Source organism: Coregonus clupeaformis, chromosome 39 (assembly GCF_020615455.1).
Source record: "Coregonus clupeaformis isolate EN_2021a chromosome 39, ASM2061545v1, whole genome shotgun sequence".
In the NCBI taxonomy this organism is placed as follows: domain Eukaryota; kingdom Metazoa; phylum Chordata; class Actinopteri; order Salmoniformes; family Salmonidae; genus Coregonus; species Coregonus clupeaformis.
Window position 1 is genome coordinate 13,317,277 of NC_059230.1, and position 23,118 is coordinate 13,340,394.

At 41.3% G+C, this 23,118-nt stretch overlaps 1 protein-coding gene across 4 annotated transcripts in view; it reads left to right on the top strand.

Moving 5' to 3' along the window:
• The window catches only part of LOC121554148 (multiple PDZ domain protein), a 71,917-nt gene extending 59,658 nt beyond the window's left edge, over positions 1 to 12,259 (top strand). For all 4 annotated transcript variants that reach the window (XM_045211913.1, XM_045211914.1, XM_045211916.1 and 1 more), the window contains 10 exons: positions 2,482 to 2,675; positions 6,045 to 6,192; positions 6,549 to 6,635; positions 6,935 to 7,028; positions 7,149 to 7,189; positions 8,176 to 8,298; positions 9,950 to 10,054; positions 10,522 to 10,631; positions 10,794 to 10,917; positions 11,063 to 12,259. In XM_045211913.1, the coding sequence (XP_045067848.1) occupies positions 2,482 to 2,675; positions 6,045 to 6,192; positions 6,549 to 6,635; positions 6,935 to 7,028; positions 7,149 to 7,189; positions 8,176 to 8,298; positions 9,950 to 10,054; positions 10,522 to 10,631; positions 10,794 to 10,917; positions 11,063 to 11,209 (1,173 nt within the window). In that variant the 3' untranslated portion in view covers positions 11,210 to 12,259. The remainder of the gene's footprint in view (positions 1 to 2,481; positions 2,676 to 6,044; positions 6,193 to 6,548; positions 6,636 to 6,934; positions 7,029 to 7,148; positions 7,190 to 8,175; positions 8,299 to 9,949; positions 10,055 to 10,521; positions 10,632 to 10,793; positions 10,918 to 11,062) is intronic.
• The last annotated feature ends 10,859 nt before the right edge of the window (positions 12,260 to 23,118 follow it).

The following is a 23,118-nucleotide window of genomic DNA, read 5'->3' on the forward strand; positions in this document are numbered from 1 at the left end:
TTTTTCTTTATTTTTACTATTTTGTACATTGTAGAAGTCATCAAAACTATGAAATAGGACATATGGAATCATGTACCGGTAGTAACCAAGAAAGTGTTAAACAAATCAAAATATATTTTATATTTGAGATTCTTCAAATAGCCACCCTTTGCCTTGATGACAGCTTTGCACACTCTTGGCATTCTCTCAACCAGCTTCACCTTGAATGCTTTTCCAACAGTCTTGAAGGAGTTCCCACGTATGCTGAGCACTTGTTGGCTGCTTTTCCTTCACTCTGCGGTCCGACTCATCCCAAACCATCTCAATTGGGTTGAGGTCGGTTGGGTCATTGTCCTGTTGAAAAACAAATGATAGTCCCACTAAGCCCAAACCAGATGGGATGGCGTATCGCTGCAGAATGCTGTGGTAGCCATGCTGGTTAAGTGTGCCTTAAGTTCTAAATAAATCATAGACAGTGTCACCAGCAAAGCACCCCCACACCATAACACCTCCTCCTCCATGCTTTACAGTGGGAAATACACATGCAGAGATCATCCGTTCACCCACACCGCTTCTCACAAAGACACGGTGGTTGGAACCAAAAATCTCCAATTTGGACTCAAGACCAAAGGACAAATTTCCACCGGTCTGATGTCCATTGCTCGTGTTTCTTGGCTCAAGCAAGTCTCTTCTTCTTATTGGTGTCCTTTAGTAGTGGTTTCTTTGCAGCAATTTGACCATGAAGGCCTGATTCACACAGTCTCTTCTGAACAGTTGATGTTGAGATGTTTCTGTTACTTGAACTCTGTGAAGCATTTATTTGGGCTGCAATTTCTGAGGCTGGTAACTCTAATGAACTTATCCTCTACAGCAGAGGTAACTCTGGGTCTTCCATTCCTGTGGCGGTCCTCATGAGAGCCAGTTTCATGATAGTGCTTGATGGTTTTTGCGACTGCACTTGAAGAAACTTTCAAAGTACTTGAAATTTTCCGGATTGACTGACCTTCATGTCTTAGTAATGGTGATGGACTGTCGTTTCTCTTTGCTTATTTGAGCTGTTCTTGCCATAATATGGACTTGGTCTTTTACCAATTAGGGCTATCCTCTGTATACCTTGTCACAACACAACTTATTGGCTCAAATGCATTTAAGAAGGAAACACATTCCACAAATTAACTTTTAATTAGGCACACCTGTTAATTGAAATGCATTCCAGGTGACTACCTCATGAAGCTGGTTGAGAGAATGCCAAGCGTGTGCAAAGCTGTCATCAAGGCAAAGGGTGGCTATTTGAAGAATCTCAAATACAAAATATATTTTGATTTGTTTAACACTTTTTTGGTTACTATATGATTCCATATGTCTTATTTCATAGTTTTGATGTCTTCACTATTATTCTACAATGTAAAAATAAAGAAAAATCCTTGAATGAGTAGGTGTGTCCAAACTTTTGACTGGGAGTGTATGTATAGATGACATGATATATAGAATGACATCTTAATAGTCAGCTTAACTCTCTGCCAGCCACCCTTTTGCCCTTTGCTTTGTTATAGAGGCAGACTAGGGGTGTGACTGGGGCAGTTAGTCATGGCAGCTCAGTCAATGGGGCTGGAAGCACCTCACTAACCCCCTTTCAATACATGCACGCACCAACACATACACACCCTTATGACTTAATTGCCCCGCCTCAGTAATTCACTTTGGGCCCCCAGCTAAGCTGTAGTATTCACACTGCTCATGATAGGGTCAGGGGGAGGGTGAGAGAGTGGCCACCCATTCTGTGCCTCAAGCAGAACCAATGTCATTAGCGACCCATTTCAGTCTGCTATGAGAAAAACCATACATGGCTATGTTAGCGCTAATGGGCTATTTCCCCTTGATATGGACCCTTAAAGAGGTTGAACGGGATCTTAAGCACTTACAAATTCTGAACATATTGTACGAATTGGAATTCGTAACATATCATACAAATTGCAGGATTTAAAAAAATAATAATTTGCAGGACGTAACATATAATACGAATAGATGACGTTGTACACAAATTGCACAATTTTCGGGGACCCGTTTTGGCTTGTGTGTGCTACTTTCAACACTACTGGCTGAAATTGTACAAAACCTCTGTAGCATCACTTTAAAATAAGGTTGCGGTTCTCAGCTCTAAGCTAAGTACATTGTGGTGTTATTACCAGAAAAGGTTTTCAAAATATAAGTATAATATAATTATAGTAAAGTATAGGCCTACCCTCACACATGTATGCTAGCTGTTGACTGTGTATGTTACATTATTCGCATCCTACACCAATATTCATGTTTGTCAGTGTGTTTGGGCCTATGGCGTTTCTATTCATAGGGACAATATAACATGCTATCGATTCTACCCTTGCTGCCACATTTTTATATTGACACATCTGTTTTTTTCTCTCTTCCTCTTTCATCTCTCTTCCTCCTCCCTCCACCTGCTCTCTCTCCCCCTCTAATCTCTCTCCCTCCCCATCTCCGCAGGTGAATGGCATTGACCTGCGCGTGGCCACTCACGACGAAGCTATCAACGTGCTGCGGCAGACTCCTCAGCTGGTGCGTCTGAGCGTGTACAGGGATGAGGCCCAGTACAAGGAGGAAGACCTGTGGGATGCCTTCACCGTGGAGCTGAACAAGAAGCCCGGCCAGGGCCTGGGCCTCAGCATCGTGGGGAGAAGGTACTAGAACCTATAAGTCTTATAGGGACGTTTGACTGAAAACATTTAAGGGATGGCTTAAAATGTACATCGTAAACAGGGATGTCCTAAAATATACACCGTAAATGTGGATGTCCTCAAATGTACACCGTAAACAGGGATGTCCTCAAATGTACACTGTAAAGATGTTGGAGAGAAGCTTTCTTTCGCTAGGATGATTAGATTAGTTTATTCGTCACATATACAGGGTCGCAGACGTAATTGCAGGGCACAGTGAAATTCTTAAGCTCGGCGCTCCAACAGTGCAGGTCAAAAAGTGAAGTGAATGAAACAATAATAAAAATAATACTAATAATATATATACATATTTATGTAACTGTAACAATGATACATGTCCATTGGGGTGGGAGCAGGGGGAGAATGTCCCCGAGGGGATGTCCAATGGGAAAGCAGCAACCAATCAGAGTTTAACTAGGACTCTACTAGCCTCTCTAGAGCGATGGTTCTTAGTCCCATTCACGGGACTAATACACTTGATTCAAGTAATCAACTTATCTTGTTTTTTTTTATTTAGACCACAATTAGATTATTGGACATAGTTTAAATAATGTGTTGACTCATTCAGACTCACATAAGGTCATGCTGAGCCATCCTCAGTGTGTTATCCCAGTAGATAACGACACACGCCTTGAGGGTCTCTCAACGCATGGTGTTAGAGGTGTGTGACCTCTAGCCCTAACTCACTGGAGACAGACAGCACAGGAATGGCCCCAGCAGAGAAGCCTCAGGCAACCACCGGTGTGTGTGTGTGTGTGTGTGTGAAACATGCTTCTCCTGTTTGCCTGAGCCAATTAGACTGTTGAGGAGTCAGGCCTGCAGTGGTGATGGGGATAGTGTGTGTGTGTGTGTGTGTGTGTGTGTGTGTGTGTGTGTGTGTGTGTGTGTGTGTGTGTGTGTGTGTGTGTGCGTGTGTGCGTGTGTGTGTGTGTGCGTGCGCAAGAGTGTGAGTATGTGTGTAGGCCACAGGTTATTGAGCAGTGGGGGTCAAGGTGTTTGACCTTTCCTATCTCAGTGATTAACATTGGTCATTGACTAGTTGCTTTACTTGCTGAGAAACTAGTTAAATCAATGGTGACGGGGGGGGACCCACACTTGTTTTAATATACACTTGTTCTAGTAAGAAAATTAAGAGAATATAATGAGGAAGATTAGGCATTTTAAAGATTTAAATGTGTTCTTTATTCAACATAGGAAACGAAAAAGGAAACCTCGAACCGATACCGAATTGAAGAGTCTGAACGGGAACTGGTATCGGAAAAGAAAAAATCCCAAAGATACCCAGCCCTTGCCCTAGTAGATACATGTATAGATAAGATACAGTTGAAGTCGGAAGTTTACATACACTTAGGTTGGAGTCATTAAAACTCGTTTTTCAACCACTCCACAAATGTCTTGTTAACAAACTATAGTTTGGGCATGTCGGTCAGGACATCTACTTTGTGCATGACACAAGTAATTTTTCCAACAATTGTTTACAGACAAATTATTTCACTTATAATTCACTGTATCACAATTCCAGTGGGTCAGAAGTTTACATACACTAAGTTGACTGTGCCTTTAAACAGCTTGGAAAATTCCAGAAAATTATGTCATCGCTTTAGAAGCTTCTGATAGGCTAATTGACATCATTTGAGTCAATTGGAGGTGTACCTGTGGATGTATTTCAGGCCTACCTTCAAACTCAGTGCCTCTTTGCTTGACATCATGGGAAAATCAAAAGAAATCAGCCAAGACCTCAGAAAAAAAAATGGTAGACCTCCACAAGTCTGGTTCATCCTTGGGAGCAATTTCCAAATGCCTGAAGGTACCACGTTCATCTGTACAAACAATAGTACGCAAGTATAAACACCATGGGACCACGCAGCCGTCATACGGCTCAGGAAGGAGACGCGTTCTGTCTCCTAGAGATGAACGTACTTTGGTGCGAAAAGTGCAACTCAATCCCAGAATAACCGCAAAGGACCTTGTGAAGATGCTGGAGGAAACAGGGACAAAGGTATCTATATCCACAGTAAAACGAGTCCTATATCGACATAACCTGAAAGGCCGCTCAGCAAGGAAGAAGCCACTGCTCCAAAACCGCCATAAAAAAGCCAGACTACGGTTTGCAACTGCCTTGGGACAAAGATCGTACTTTTTGGAGAAATGTCCTCTGGTCTGATGAAACGAAAATAGAACTGTTTGGCCATAATGACCATCGTTATTATTTGGAGGAAAAAGGGAAAGGCTTGCAAGCCGACGAACACCATCCCAACCGTGAAGCACGGGGATGGCAGCATCATGCTGTGGGGGTGCTTTGCTGCAGGAGGGACTGGTGCACTTCACAAAATAGATGGCATAATGAAGAAGGAAAATGATGTGGATATATTGAAGCAACATCTGAAGACATCAGTCAGGAAGTTAAAGCTTGGTTGCAAATGGGTCTTCCAAATGGACAATGACCCCAAGCTTACTTCCAAAGTTGTGGCAAAATGGCTTAAGGACAACAAAGTCAAGGTATTGGAGTGGCCATCTCAAAGCCTTGACCTCAATCCTATAGAAAAGTTGTGGGCAGAACTGAAAAAGTGTGTGCGAGCAAGGAGGCCTACAAACCTGACTTAGTTACACCAGCTCTGTCAGGAGGAATGGGCCAAAATTCACCCAATTTATTGTGGGAAGCTTGTGGAAGGCTACCCGAAACATTTGACCCAAGTTAAACAACAGTGTATGTAAACTTCTGACCCACTGGGAATGTCATGAAATAAATAAAAGCTTAAATAAATCATTCTCTCTACTATTATTCTGACATTTTACATTCTTAAAATAAAGTGGTGATCCTAACTGACCTAAGACAGGGAATTTTTACTAGTATTAAATGTCAGGAATTGTGAAAAACTGAGTTTAAATATATTTGGCTTCCGACTTCAACTGTATACCCTAGATTTTTACCTAGGTCTACCTTCAGTGTATTTGGGTAATCCTACCTGCTTTGGAACCTGCTTTTCCTTAACATATCTATAGATCCTGAACTGCCATGCCTCTTATTGGGTAAAACAAAATGGACCTCAACGAACCACAGCAGGAGGCGGGCATTTGATCTGCATTTTTACCTAATAGATTTATAGATACCTTATTGTCCTCAGAGAGAGCCTATTAGTTAAATACAACATTTTAGAACTACACAAATAAAGATGACACTTAAAATGCATAATTTGATTTGGTGTTGAATCTATCAAACCCTAACTGCAAAATGCTCACACACAAATGACAGACACATGCACAGAGACCAAACACTCACACGAACAAAACATAAACCCTGGTTCACTCATATGATGTTTCTATCCCCAACAGGAACGACACAGGGGTGTTTGTGTCGGACATAGTGAAAGGGGGCGTGGTGGAGAGTGACGGGAGGCTGATGCAGGGAGACCAGATCCTCTCCGTCAACAAGGAGGACGTCAGAAACGCCACCCAGGAGTCAGTGGCTGCGCTGCTGAAGGTGAGCCTATGAAAGAACCATGGGAAGCCCCATCTGGGTCAAATAAAGCCGGGTCCCAGATCTGTTTGTGCCGTCTTGATACATGACCACAGGCTTTGGCTATACAGCACTAACAGATTTGGGACCAGGCTGGGTTCAAAGTTTTAGTTGTCTCAAATTAAGCTTAAAAATTGTTGATGTGGATAGATAATTTATGTATTTAGAATTTGTTAAAAACTTAAATGTATACTGAGTGCTGTATTGGCTCTTTTCCGACTGGTTGGTGTGGAATACGTCACTAGCATCTGTTCTTTGGATGGTTTGTTTAGATGAAAAGCTATTTATGTGTTTGTATGTTTACATGTTTGTGTTTGCAGTGCGGTGTGGGACCCATAGTGATGGAGGTTGGCAGATTTAAAGCCGGACCCTTCCACTCTGAGAGAAGGTTCTCACAGAACAGTCAGGTAAGCTGCCATTTTGTTTTCTGAACCTTAATTATATCCTGGGGCCTGTTCAGGAGGGCAATGTTACAGAATGTTCAGATAGAAATGAATCTAACAGATAGGACCCATGTAGAATAGGAACACCCTGTAAGCTCTATTCATTACAGTTCTATATGAATATATTTCAGCTCACTAAATACTCCCCAGTTCTCTTCCTTCCTCTATGGCCTATTGGTAGTCCTTAGTCCCAAAATGGAGTTCAGATAAAGGAAAGCAATTTGTCATTCATTTCACGTTTCTCTTTCCTTGTGTTTGGGTAGATGAGTGAAACAGGCAGCTGCAAGGTGACCCCTCACTCTCTGTCAGCCTCCTCTGGAAGCCTCCAGATGGACTGTGACAGCGTACAACATACAAGTCAGGAGTCTAAGACATTTTCAGTTGATAAACATGTAGCTGTTTGGAAAACTAAAGCTAGCCGTCATTTGTCTTGATTCATTTTGGCTGCTTACTCTTGTTTTTTACTCTTTTACAAAGCACTGGACCACCAGGAGACCAGAAGTGTTGAATTCACAAAGGTCAGCTTTCTTTTATAATATTTATCATTATTTGGAAAAACTAAACAATTTTTTGCTTGTCCTTGTATTAAGATTGATGCAACATACCGATTGTACTGGTTTTCGTGGAGAGGTAACCCCCTAGAGTAGATTGATGCACCGGTGCGTCAATTTAAGGAACATAATAACAAAATCCCCATCAAAATCCGTCAGTTTAAGCTAGAGATATCTGTCTCAATCCACAGTATTCGCCGATGTCGCACTTCCGCATCTGCGGTGAAAGGTGGCAGAGCTAGAGCGATGTTTGTCAGACCATGAGACATCCGGAAAATCGGTCTTCTCACGAAAACGTCTGTAGCGTTAGAACGGTTTGACCTACAAACGAATGTGACCACTCTATGGAAAGGGGAGACCGTCTCGAACAGGGGACTCGTCTGAAGTTGGTACCGTCAATGTGCCAACTTCTGTTTGTAGCGTCTGAACCGTTTGGGCTACAAACTAATGTGATGGTGTTTTCCGTTTTGCTCTACGACCCCCACAAGTGCCACGGAACTCGTCTGAAGGTAACCGGCACCGGTTTGCAAAGATGAATGGAAGTATGAAGGTAGTTTTGTGCCTACCCAAAGGTTTTATATCTCCTAGATATAGGACAAACACTTCAAAACCTTGTTTCTTATTATACATTTTTTGACTGTCTTTTTTTCCATTTATGAATGTGTTAATCAGTGCGTTTCTATGGGCTATAGTAGTAGTATATATTTTTGTGATACCTAAAATAGTCCTAAAATTCAAAGAAATAGCTCAATTATCCATAGTATGACCATCTTAAAACAATTCCATATGTCAGCTTAGAACCCCTCCTTCAACGGCTTAGACCTTTAAGAATTAAACTACTTTACACTATTTAAATATGTATTTTATTTGTCTTTGTGAGGTAACTTACTACAACTGGTTAGTGGTTGTAGTGATTTTGAAGTACTTTTGTAATTGGTTGTCTTTCCTCATAGGGTCTCACTGATTCATTGGGCATCAGTATTGCGGGTGGAGTGGGCAGTCCCCTGGGTGATGTGCCCATCTTCATCGCCATGATGAACCCTACCGGCCTTGCTGCCCAGACACACAAACTCAAGGTGGGTTGGGACCTGATCAAGAGGATATGGGTTATGTGGGCTATGTTTGTTGAGTTCAAGGACCCTCAAGGAAAGTCAGACTCCGCTGATCACATGGAGTCTATTCACTAAATGTTCACCCAAACAAGAGAAAGAGATTCGTTTTGAGCTACAAATTAACAAACAGCAAGGAGCTTTAACATGTCGATGGATGTTCATACAAATACACCAAACGCGAGCACAAACTTCAAGTTTAAGTCAACTTTAGAATATTTACACCTAAGTGTATTCTTCCTTTATTTGTGGCTGGTTCATTTTGGACAGTGGGCTATTCAGATTTGTGCCCGCAATATAGACTTTCTTGTCAATCTTTCAGTGTTGTCAATGGGTGAATTCCGTGAAAGTGTTATCTCAAGTCTAAATACTGCCTGTAGTCAGTTTCAAGTCATCACGTAGGTTGGTACTATTAGGGTCGAGGGCCTTTACAGCTGAAAGCGATGGCCTATGGCCTCCTGCAGAAGGACAGACAAACGGACCATTGTAGCCCCCACAGACAGACTGGCAGCAGACAATAGTAGAGCAGTAATCCATAGGAGACCATAAATCTAGTTATACTGCACTGAGCCCATAAAATGTAACAGAATAGAGGGCCTGTCTTAAATGTCTTAAATAGAATATCTATGCTGGTATCCCTTCAAAAGAACAAGAAGAATGGGTGAACTAAAGCAGCCGAAACACAAAGCAGTGGTTTAGAAATACTGGATATGGTTTGCTTGCATTAGATATGGCCTACATTAACTTTATCAGTAGTTCTCTTATTTTATAATTACTAAGTCAGTATTATTATAATCAATTGCTTTATGATCCCTGGCCGAAGGCCGGCTGAGTAGCGGTAATGCGTGATCACTATTCTCAATCAACACAAACCACTATCTCCCTTCCGCTAACCCCTTCAAATCAAATTTTAGGTGTGGACTAACACTGAAATGCTTACTCAAGGGCTCTTCCCAACGATGCAGAGAGAAAGAAAATAGAGAAATAATAGAAAAGTAAAACACATAGTAATAATAATAATAGCTAGTGGCATACAATACAATGCCTTAAATACATCTTTGTTAGTTTACAATACAATGCCTTAAATACATCTTTGTTAGTTTACAATACAATGCCTTAAATACATCTTTGTTAGTTTACAATACAATGCCTTAAATACATCTTTGTTAGTTTACAATACAATGCCTTAAATACATCTTTGTTAGTTTACAATACAATGCCTTAAATACATCTTTGTTAGTTTACAATACAATGCCTTAAATACATCTTTGTTAGTTTACAATACAATGCCTTAAATACATCTTTGTTAGTTTACAATACAATGCCTTAAATACATCTTTGTTAGTTTACAATACAATGCCTTAAATACATCTTTGTTAGTTTACAATACAATGCCTTAAATACATCTTTGTTAGTTTACAATACAATACCTTAAATACATCTTTGTTAGTTCATGCCCACAAGGACCTAGGAGGTAGGGGTTAGGGATCGATTTAGGGATTGATTTAGGATTAGTTGTTGTCTCTATCCCAAATGTACCAGTATTACAAACATTGTGACCAAGGGGTTAACACATGCTGTAACCTCTAACCTTGTGACCTCTCTGTGACCCCTCCAGATCGGTGACAGGATCGTCAGTATCTGTGGGACCGCTACTGAGGGTATGAGCCACAGCCAGGCCGTCACCCTGCTGAAGAACGCCACCGGCACCATCGAGCTGCAGGTCAGTGAAAGACTTCTCATTGTCATTCTCCCAACTACAGTAAGATTATACTGGTCTTTTTAGCAACAACGCATATACAACGCATATCTGAAAACCTTTACTTCATCAGTGATAACTGAATACAGATATAATGATGAAGTAAAGGTGTTGTATATACGTTGTTGCTAAAAGATTAGTATGGTCTTGTGTCCAAGGGTGCGTATTGTGGACATTTAGCTACCCTTAATTGATTTATCATGTATTATCTGTAGCTTGGTACAGTATATAGCTCTTTCTGTTTTATGTGGCTGCTGTCATCTATGTCATGTTGTCTGTAAATGTTGATGATGAAATTGTTCTTTATCGCAGTGCTCCAAAATGCGAGACAAATTCCTTTAAAAGGCAAGTAAATGAGCTGATGAACTGAACAAACAAAACTAAATGACCTTTTCATGTATCACGCGTCTTGCAACAACAAAACCCAACAGGTGGTAGCAGGGGGTGATACCACAGTGACCGGCCCCTCTCAGGAACAGACAGCTGCCGGACTCTCAGTCTCCAGCCTTACTGCTACTAGCATCTTCCACGATGACCTGGGGTACGCACGCACGCACGCACGCACGACACACACACACACACACACACACACACACACACACACACACACACACACACACCTGTTGCTCCTGTCAAACCCGTACAAGGCCTGATAAACATCAACAGAAGATAACTAATGACAACATTTCTCTACATCCTACAGACCTCCTCAATATAAGGCCATTACCCTGGACAGAGGCCCAGACGGCCTGGGCTTCAGCATTGTTGGTGGCTTTGGAAGCCCACATGGAGACCTGCCTATTTATGTGAAAACCGTGTTTGGAAAGGTTAGGGGAAATCTCCTCTTTTCACTAAATGATGTTTAATAAAGCAAGTCAGTATAATATTTTAAATCGATGAAATCTGTTAGAATTTACATTTTCGACAGTTGTAATTGTAAGTGTGGTAACCTGGCGTGTGTATGTTCTCCAGGGGGCAGCGTCAGAGGACGGGCGTCTGAAGCGGGGGGATCAGATTATGGCTGTTAACGGACAGAGTCTGGAGGGGGTCACCCACGAGGAGGCCGTGGGCATCCTGAAGAGGACCAAGGGAACAATCGCCCTCACTGTGCTCTCCTAGATACACACACACCTCGCCCTACACACATAGACAAAGAATCATACCCTGGGGTAGACACACATACACACCCTAATATACTGTACATGTATTGAAATGTGAACACACCCATATATTCCTAAACTCGAAGGTTGTTTTGTTCGTGTAGCAAGAAACATTGTGATCCATATTATTTGTATTTACCAGAAGCTACTGCAGGTAGACTGAAGTATTCACTGGACACTGTGGCTAAGATCTTTTATACTCTAGTTTTCTATGCTCAGACATGGACTGTGTTATGGTATTTAGGGTTAAGAGCCCTTTTTAAGCAATATCTGAAAATATTGGTAGAATAAGGGCCATTATTTAAAGCTTATGCTACTTTAAACTGCTGTCCATCCTCTTCTATAGTGAAGTCACTGTCGTTTTTAAGTCTAAACTCTCTGAATAACGTTTTGTTTGTGACGCAAATCACCTTTTCAGAAGTGAAATGGTCTTAAAGCAGACCAAGTATCTAAGTGTGTGTACGTGGTCACACACTCAGGGAAAGGAGAGGGCGTGTATGAGACACTCACTGAAATGTAGTTCTGCTAATGCAGATGATGTGACGTATTGTTTCACAGTATTTTACCATTCGAGTATTAATTCTTTTTTTGGGGGGGTCATTTTCTGTAATGACCATACTTTATCATAATATGATAGTAGGTGAAGGAAACCAGCTTCTGTGGTCTATCTCAGTGGTCTCCAACCTGGAGAGCTACTGCAGCCAAGCACTAGCACAGCTGTTTCACATAATCAACTGTTGACGGTTTTCAATATGGACCACAATTAGTCGAATCAAGTGTGTTAGTGTTGGGCTGGAACAAAAACTTGTACACCTCCAGGATAGGAGCTTCTTAATTAATTTCAAACCATTAGCTAGATAACCCATGTTCTAGTTTCACAACAATGGATCCCCTTTTTAACATTGCGTCAGTCACACTCTTACAGATGTAGGGTCTTCATTTGAGCCAGTTTGCTACAGCAGGAAAAGAATACTGCAGCAACAGGAAATGTGGATTTAATTAATGGACATTTTTGTAGGGGTTGACACATTTTTCATAAGGGAAAATCAAGTCTGAAATTTCAAAGTGGAAATTACAAACTTCAGAAGCCTTTTTAAACTTCAAATTCAGTTTAACATTTCCTGCATTGCAAGAAAGTTCTCCTTCAACAGAGTGATCAAATTAAGATCCTACATCTGTATCACAATACATGTGTACTTAGTTAAGTACATCAAGCACAGTATTGAGTTGTTCAGAGGCTGAATTAATAAAAGTGACCTTCAAACCCCAGTTATTGATTGGTTTCATGTGTTTTATTTGGGAAATGTCACAGAGTCCATAGGCTTTTCAGTAGTGTGGCTAACTGGTTTTGTAAAAGTTGATGGGAATTCTATTGATAATATTTATATGCTGGAAACCTAGGTGCCCTTGCTGGGCTCGTCACCAAGCGGTGGTTATTATTGGAGGCCCACGGCGTCACACAAGACCTGCACATCTGACTAATATATATCATGTGGATTCATGATTTATGAGGATGTGAGGAGTGAATGTGGCTTATGCATCTGATCTATTATTAGCTAGAGGCTATACCTAAGATTAAAGGGAATGGCTCCAAACCCACACATCCAAGTAGAAATGTACAGTATATAAAATCTGATACTAATGTCATACATAATAATTACTTCATCTTTCTTCGTTAGGCACCAAATGGAAGAAAATTGACTACCTGGACCTATCCAATGAGAAACATAAATGTTCCTTTTCTGTTGGAAAATGTAAAGATTTTTGGGTGAGTGCCCTAATGAACAAACCCAGGTTGTTCTATTAAGCTTTTTCAGAGGGAGAGTAGAGAAAGGGGTCTCTGTTTAGATTTACTGTAGGATGTCTGCTGTCTCCATACAGGCAGCTGTTTCACAGCAAAGCATGTGGTCTGTGTGAAGTCCTTCTACACATGAAAACCTTTTCTTAAGCTACAGTGGTTTAAAGAAAACACAGAAGTGTTCCATTACCATGGGAAGTCAAGCGGACCGGTTGAAAGGCTGAAACCCAGGGGAGCAACTTTCACTGGGGATGGGGGGGACATGACCCCCACATTCTGAAATTGCATTTTTGTTCCCCCAAGTTTTATAATTGCACTGTGATTCAAAAAGAGGCATCTGTGTGCTTTAGGACCATGCGAATGCCTTCGAGCGGTCGGGTAGGCTATTTGGTGATATGACAGGCTGGATTTAGGACAACGCGGACACCGGCACAGAGCGTGCGAAGAGAGGCTACTGTTGTCTGGGTGTACCATTAGAGCTAGCAGAAGTTGGCTAACGTTAGTGACCTAGCTACCTAGCTAGCTGACTTACTTCAGCTATTATTTTTGCCTCAATCACACTAGACCTGAATCAAACGTTGAAACCAGCGGCCAAGAGATTGAAGACCAATATTCTGACGTTTTTTGAAAGCGCAATGTGAGTTTTTTTTAGAGTCAGTGTAGCAATGCAATGTTATTGAGGTGTCAGTTTCCCTAGCTAATTCCCTACTTTTCACAACGACAAGGTATTAACAGCTCTACAGGCCTCACTTTCATGGTGCACAGTCAGTACACAACACTATGCTCATCATGTCTTAGCATTATCAGACGGTGACAGGTATCCCAGCAGGGTCAGACAGCCAGGGAAGACCAGTCTATGGAGCTCAGGGGAATTTTGCAATATATTATAACAACCAGTAAATGGATACACATTTCCGTCTTGAGTTGATGGGTGGGCTACAGTGTGGGATCTGGGAATAATGTTCATTTCAATTATTGAACCATTGATTCTATTCTTGGATAATATAATGTATAAATGTACACCAAGGTAATTCTTTGTCATGCCTCATCTGAGCAGGATCAGATGGTGACAGGGATCTCAGCAGGGCCAGGCAACCAGGGAAGACCAGTCTGTGACGGCGCTGAGGTGAACTTTATTCTCTCTGTGCAGCAAACACTGGACAAGCCAGAAACTTCAAAGATTGAAACTACTGTACTTTATTAAGGCAGTCTGACAAACCTCTAAAGTTGATTTCCAAATGGTATCAAGGGTTGATAGAGGCTTTCCCCGATGACACAAAACATGTCAAACAAAAATGTGAGGAAGACATGGGAGACACTATTGATGAGGATGAATTTATACAGATATGTTTGAATGCCCTGTCATGTTCATATCCCAGACATAAACTACTGCAGTTTAAGACCATCCATAGAACGTACTATATGCCAGTGAAACTGAATATCATGCACTCAGAAATGTAATTCATCTGCTGATGGTGTAAAACACTAGCATTTATAGTGGCTAAGAAATGAATTGCCATTAATTGGAAGGTTGGTTATCCTCCCATGTCAAAATGGATGTCAGAAATGTCAAGTTATGTATCACTAAATTTGATTTATTACAAGATTAAAGGTATACTGTGCAACTTTCATAAAGTCTGGATGCCTTATATGGAATACTGTATGACAAAAGGAGTCTGTATTGAAAACATGCCCAACGTCAGGGGATATACCTATTTAGGCAATCTCTAACTGCTGGGCTGCTCAGTCCTGGCCCAAGGAGTCTGCTGTACTGTTGGTTGTCACTCTGGCCTTGGCCTAACACACCTGAAACCAATAATGAATGTTTCACTAAGATCCTAAAGAGGAGTGGGGTGTGTTGGGTTGGGGCGCTGCAGTGCGGTGGACCCCTTGGGGCAGGGCGGGGCGATCAAGCTACAGTTGAAGTCGGAAGTTTACATACACCTTAGCCAAATACATTTAAACTCAGTTTTCACAATTCCTGACAATTAATCCTAGTAAAAATTCCCTGTCTTAGGTCAGTTAGGATCGCCACTTTATTTTTAGAATGTGAAATGTCAGAATAATAGTAGAGAGAATGATTAATTTCAGCTTTTATTTCTTTCATCACATTCCCAGTGGGTCAGAAGTTTACATACACTCAATAAGTATTTGGTAGCATTGCCTTTCAATGGTTTAACTTGGGTCAAACGTTTCGGGTAGTCTTCCACAAGCTTCCCACAATAAGTTGGGTGAATTTTGGCCCATTCCTCCTGACAGAGCTGGTGTAACTGAATCAGGTTTGTAGGCCTCCTTGCTCGCACATGCTTTTTCAGTTCTGCCCATAAATTTTCTATAGGATTGATGGCCACTCCAATACCTTGACTTTGTTGTCCTTAAGCCATTTTGCCACAACTTTGGAAGTATGCTTGGGGTCATTGTCCATTTGGAAGACCCATTTGCGACCAAGCTTTAACTTCCTGACTGATGTCTTGAGTAGTTGCTTCAATATATCCACATAATTGTCCTTCCTCATGATGCCATCTATTTTGTGAAGTGCACCAGTCCCTCCTACAACAAAGCACCCCATGATGCTGCCACCCCCGTGGTTCACGGTTAGGATGTGTTCTTCGGCTTGTAAGCATCTCCCTTTTTCCTCCAAACATAACGATGGTCATTATGGCCAAACAGTTCTATTTTTGTTTCATCAGACCAGAGTACATTTCTCCAAAAAGTACAATCTTTGTCCCCATGTGCAGTTGCAAACCGTAGTCTGGCTTTTTTATGGCGGTTTTGGAGCAGCGGCTTCTTCCTTGCTGAGCGGCCTTTCAGGTTATGTCGATATAGGACTCGTTTTACTGTTGATATAGATACTTTTGTACCTGTTTCCTCCAGCATCTTCACAAGGTCCTTTGCTGTTGTTCTGGGATTGATTTGCACTTTTCGCACCAAAGTACGTTAATCTCTAGGAGACAGAACGTGTCTCCTTCCTGAGCGGTATGACGGCTGCGTGGTCCCATGGTGTTTATATTTGCGTACTATTGTTTGTAAAGCTGAACGTGGTACCTTCAGGCATTTGGAAATTGCTCCCAAGGATGAACCAGACTTGTGGAGGTCTACAATTTTTTGGCTGATTTATTTTGATTTTCCCATGATGTCAAGCAAAGAGGCACTGAGTTTGAACGTAGGCCTTGAAATACATCCACAGGTACACCTCCAATTGACTCAAATGATATCAATTAGCCTATCAGAAGCTTCTAAAGCCATGACATCATTTTCTGGAATTTTCCAAGCTGTTTAAAGGCACAGTCAATTTAGGAAACTTCTGACATACTGGAATTGTGATACAGTGAATTATAAGTGAAATAATCTGACTGTAAACAATTGTTGGAAAAATTACTTGTGTCATGCACAAAGCAGATGTCCTAACCGACTTGCCAAAACTATAGTTTGTTAACAAGAAATTTGTGGAGTGGTTGAAAAACAAGTTTTAATGGCTCCAACCTAAGTGTATGTAAACTTCCGACTTCAACTGTATATTGTGTGCAACTAAAAAGATCTCTACAGTACTATTAGGCCTATGATATGAATTACAGGGCCTCTGTAATTATTGGGTCAGTGAAGCATTGTTTCTTCTTTTGGTTCTATACTCCAAAACGTTGCATTTGAAATCAAACAATGATTATGAACTTAAAGTTCAGACTGTCAGATTTAATTTGAGGGTATTTTCATCCATATTGGGTGAACCATTTAGAAGTTAGAGCACTTTTTGTACATATTCCCCCATTTTAGGGGAGCAAAAGTATTGGGACAGTAGTAAAAAGTTAAGTATTTGGTCCCACATTCATAGCACGCAATGACTACATCAAGGTTGTGACTCTACAAATTTGTTGGATACATTTGCTGTTTGTTTTGGTTGTGTAGAAATTAATGTTAAATCATGTATTGTGTCATTTTGGAGTCACTTTTATTGTAAATAAGAATAGAATATGTTTCTAAACACTACCATGATTACGGATAATTCTGAATGAATCGTGAATAATGATGAGTGAGAAAGTTAGAAAGACAAATATCATGCTAACCTCGCACCATTACAATAACAGGTGAGGTTAGCATTTTGGGGGTGGGTATATGTGTGGGTCTATAACTTTCTCACTCATCATTATTCACGATTCATTCAGGATCCAAAATCATGGCAGCATCCACATGCATGTAGAAGTGTTTAGAAACATATTCTATTCTTATGTACAATAAGTGACCCAAAAATGACCCCAAACGGGTTATATTTGATTGTGTAGAAATGCAGGAAATTAAAGGTTATGTCCCCCCCACTTCTAAAACCAAAGTTGCGCCCCTGGTGAAACCTTTGTAAGAGGTCTCTAGCTGGGCTTTTCTCTTCACTGTGTTGGAGAGTCAAAAAGTGGGACTTGTTACTGTAGAAAAAGATATAGGATGTGTGTGGATGTTGGTGTGTGTGTTTGTTTGCGGTCATGACTCATGCTATTACTAAGCTAAGGCACTGGCTGGGTTTACTGATTCACAATTACATGGGAGAACCGACCCAACCCACCCCTTAAAGACACCCAGAACTATGTCATCTCCTACAAAACCAAGTGACATCTTGTTTCCTTTTTTCAAAACAACCAAGCCTAACCTAAACAAATACTCCATTCACCAATTGCCCCATCCAAGTGGGAAAACTTTCCTTTTTAGAAATCCAATTCAATTTATGGACAATTTTGTTCTTCTGTATCTTATAAATCTTAGAACCATAAACAAAGATAGCACCACAAAAAATAACACATCCTGCCTTAAAATGCTGTCAGAAATTCTGTAATATGAAGTCCTGACTGGGAAGTAACAACTTGTCATTTTATCACTGACTTTTCACATTTTCAACCTAAAGATAAAACAAAGCCATTTTTAACAATGTCAAACGTTAACAATGTGGATATACAGTATGTCACTAGTTTGACCAATTGTCAACATTCACAGACTTGATAACTTTAATATAGCTAATCTAGTTAGAGAATATGTAATTGATTGGAGAATTGTTCTGACTTCAAAACCACTTGAACACAATCATGTCATATTCACAACTTCACAACTGGGAAATACGAGATTCCGAGGAACATCTTACCGCCACATAAACATGTGCAATAAATCACATTGGCTTTACAATAGATGTCAAAGCGACAATAGTGTAAACGTGTGAATTTACTGCATGGAGTGCTGCATGATTAGGAACTTTCCTCACTGCATTGCTAGCTAGCATTGTGGCCTACAGCTGTTAGCTCAGTGCCAAAACTCAAGAACCTGACACATGCTATAGACAGCTGAGCTATTCCAAGCACCTGCTGCTTTAATTGCCTGTGGAGTTGTGGGTTAGTTACCTAACCGCTCCAGACTCAAGAAACATGAGCTGGCTGACTAGATGATAGGCTTGTCTGGGCTAGTTCCTTAGATGTGAGATCAGATGCGGCGACCAGGTCACGCTTAGCTGAGCAAGGTCAGATTTCATTAGCCAACTGTAGCAAGGTTAACGTTCTGTCAGGCGTTTTCAGACTTCAAATGTTGAGAGGAGTCCAGAAAAGTCATACTAAGTTTGATTTTGGAATTAACTATCACACAAGTTAGAAGTGCACAACAGGGTCAAAACTATAAATAAGATATGTTTTGACAACGATAGTCACTTCACGTCTTCCCCAACAGACAATCGTCAACCCCTGACTAATGCTTCCACCCCTGAGCTTTAGTCTTTGGTTGTGAAGCCAGTAATTGCCATTTGTTCAAACACCTACTACAGTATCATGTTGTGGTGTGACTATGCGTTGGCCATTGAGAGGTTAAGCAAACAGAAACCAGCAGTCACAGCCAACAAGTGGTCCATGATGACTCAACTAACATGCCAAGGTAGGGTATGTCACGCTACATCACCCCTTCTCATGACATTTCAGTTTATTGCCACTTAATGAGGATTCCCTTGCATAGCTGGAATACTGAGGGCGTGCAGTGGGATGGTGGAATGGATAGAGAACAAAGAACAATACATTCCCTTGTTACGGCAGTTTGGTTATGGAACACAATGATTTCATGGGAACGCTATAGCTAAAGGGTGCCTTCAGATAAGGTTGTCAGGAGCATTAGCATTATGATATAATATTTTTGTCATGTCACAGTAGTCATTGATGTTGCATGTATTGACCTATGACTTCCTCGTTGTCTTATAAGTATGACTGCAAAGACATAGAGTTCAGTTTTCAAATCTGTTTTCACACTTTTCACACACTGTAGTCTTATGAATAACTATTCTTACAGTGGCTAAATGCAATGTTTGGAAAGACTACATTAAATCAAGATCAGCAGTGTGCAGTCAGCATGTCAACAAACCTAGCAAGATGTATGTTTATTTTGTCCTGTTTGAGTGCAAAATGTATAATTCAGAAATATAAAACAGCATAACATTTGGTCTGGTTAACCAAGAAGAAGATGGGGTAGACAGTGGTTTAGCACAGTCTATGCTGACAAGCAGCCCAAAGTTTTTAATTGATGGTATTTAGTTGTTGAAGAATGCAGTACAGACAAAGAATCAAGAGGGCAATTAACTTTTGCTCCATAACTAATGGATTCTCTACCGTTTCCTGTAGTGTAGACATTTCCTCACTTGAAATGCCACAAATGTTGTCGTCATAATGGTATTCAGGAAACACTTTACTTGAAGGTTGTTAGGAATTATAATGCAACACTCATGAAAGTGTCATGGCTGCTTCCCAAAAGGAACTTGTGTATACCCGCTTCAAGTAAAGTGCTACTGGCCTGCTACACTAGACAAATAACCTTTGCAGAGCGTGAGACGCTCCTATTCATTTCAGTGAAACCTGGGCGTAAGTGTGCTGGCGCCACGAGAGGCTGGTGTTGCTTTGCATAAAATTATGTTCTGGTTCTATTTTCAAACCCTGCTTTTTCCCCCAGTGTAGCTTATATATTACTGCTAGTCACTACTCTGGTACAGAATACATTTTCATGTCTGCTTGATCTCAAACATGCCCTAACAAAAAAGACTGCTACTCAGAACACTGATACATGTTTCCACACTGGGGCATGGATGATTGAACAAATGCCTAAACATGGTGTCTAAAGACAGAACGATGGGCGCACTCATGCACAAGGAAGTGGTTGCTAGCTTGTGCATGGATCTGACTTCTACATTACATAAAAGGCCTTATTATGTAGGCTACACCAAGGGAGATAATCTACGGACCGGTCGATCGGGTTACACCTTCCTGGGTTGACACTTTCAAAGGGTCAAAGGTCATCGCATACTGAGCCATAGTTCATTCTAATATATGCACAGACAAACTAACGAACATAGACTGAACAAAAATATCAACGCAACATGTAAAGTTTTGGTCCCATGTTTCATGAGCTGAAATAAAATATCCCCGAAATATTCCATATGCACAAAAAGCTTACTTCTCTAAAATGTTGTGCACAAATTTGTTTACATTCTTGTTAGTGAGCATTGCTCCTTTGCCAAGATAATCCATCCACCTGAAAGGTGTGGCATATCAAGAAGCTGATTAAACAGCATGACCATTACACAGGTGCACCTTGTGCTGGGGACAATACAAGTCCACTCTAAAATGTGCAGTTTTGACACAAAACATAATGCCACAGATCTCTCAAGTTTTGAGGGAGCATGCAATTGGCATGCTGACTGCAGGAATGTCCCCCAGAGCTCCACATAAGCTGCCTCCAACGTTGTTTTAGAGAATTTGGCTGTACATCCAACCGGCCTCACAACCGCAGACCATGTGCATGGCATCAGGTGGGAGAGCGGTTTGCTGATGTCAACAGAGTGCCCCATGGTTGCAGTGGGCTTATGGTACGGACAACGAACACAATTGCATTTTATCGATGCCAATTTGAATGCACAGAGATACCATGATGAGATCCTGAGTCCCATTGTCGTGCCATTCATCCGCCACCATCACCTCATGTTTCAGCCTGATAATGCATGGCCCCATGTCGTAAGGATCTGTACATAATTCCTGGAAGCTGAAAATGTCCCAGTTCTTCCATGGCCTGCATACTCACCAGACATGTCACCGATTGAGCATGTTTGAGACGCTCTGGATCAACATGTAAGACAGCGTGTTCCAGTTCCCGCCAATATCCAGCAACTTTGTACAGCCATTGAAGAGGAATGGGACAACATTTCACAGGCCACAATCAACAGCCTGATCAACTCTATGCGAAGGAGATGTGTCATGCTGCATGAGGCAAATGGTGGTCACACCAGATACTGACTGTTTTTCTGAACCACACCCCTACCTTTTTTTTAAAGGTACTGTATCTGTGACCAACAGATGCATACCCTATATATACAAAAGTATGTGGACACCCCTTCACATTAGTGGATTTGGCTATTTCAGCCACACCTGTTGCTGACAGGTGTATAAAATCGAGCACCAAGCCATGCACACTCACTACTTAGTTCCAAACTGCCTCTGGAAGCAACGTCAGCACAATAACTGTTCGTCGAGAGCATTATGAAATGGGTTTCCATGGGCGAGCAGCTGCACACAAGCCTAAGATCACCATTTGCACTGCCAAGCGTCGGCTGGAGTGGTGTAAACTTGCCGCCATTGGACTCTGGAGCAGTGAAAACGCGTTCTCTTGAGTGATGAATCACTCTTCACCATCTGGCAGTCCGACGGACGAATTTGGGTTTGCAGATGCAAGGAGAACGCTACCTACCCGAATGCAAAGTCCCAACTGTAAAGTTTGGTGGAGGAGGAATAATGGTCTGGGGCTGTTTTTCATTGTTCGGTCTAGGCCCCTTAGTTCCAGTGAAGGGAATTCTTAACGCTACAGCATACACTGACATTCCAGACGATTCTGTGCTTCCAACTTTGTGGCAACAGTTTGGGGAAGGCTCTTTCCTGTTTCAGCATGACAATGCCCTCGTGCACAAAGCGAGGTCCATACAGAAATTGTTTGTTGAGATCGGTGTGAAAGGACTTGACTGGCCTGCACAGAGCCCTGACCTCAACCCCATCGAACACCTTCGGGATGAATTGGAACGGCGACTGCGAGCCAGGCTTTTTCGCCGCACATCAGTGCCCGACGTCACTAATGCTCTTGTGGCTGAATGGAAGCAAGTCCCAACAGCAATGTTCCAACATCTAGCGGAAAGCCTTCCCAGAAGAGTGGAGGGTGTTATAGCAGCAAAGGGAGGACCAACTCCGTATTAATGCCCATGATTTTGGAATGAGCTGTTTGACGAGCAGGTGTCCACATACTTTTGGTAATGTAGTGTATCTGTATTTCCAGTCAAGTGAAATCCATAGATTAGGGCCTAATGAATTGATTTCAATTGACTGATTTCCTTATATGAACTATAACTCAGGAAAATCTTTGAAATTGTTGCATGTTGCATTTATATTTTTGTTCAGTATAATTTAATTTCCTTAGAGGCGGAACCGAAATTCACAGAGGTACAATGCATTCCATTGAAGTCAACAGATGCCAAGGAAGTTGAGTATTCAACTATTGGTAGGATTAAAAAGTTTATTGAACAACCGTCCTGTCTGGTGAAGCAATCATTTGTCCTTCCTACACGGTGCCTGTATATTGCCTGTGGGTTTATTACTCAGTGGTCTTAAAGAAGTACTGTCTGAGGGATTAGTGGAGGCACGTGCTTGCACAATCCTCCGTATTGTTGAAGTCAGCATACATTTTTTACTCTAAAAGGTCTTGCTCACTTAACACAAAGGAGTTACTGTGTACAGTTGGAGTGACGACTGTTGACATATGATGCACGAACCTAGACATTTTGGATGACATACGTACCTATTACACCCTGCTTTGATAAGCCTTTGATAAGGTCGGCATCAACATTGTTTATTGAATGTATTCAATTACTAATAAAATCAGACAATGAGGATTTATGAGGACTTATCATTTCTGTTGCCTACATTGACTGCCATTGGTAAACAAGTAGGCGGTTTCTAACAACTTCTTCAATACAAAATCCTTAGCAGTACACTGAGCCCTGTTTCACTGGCTAAATAACATTGCATGACAAG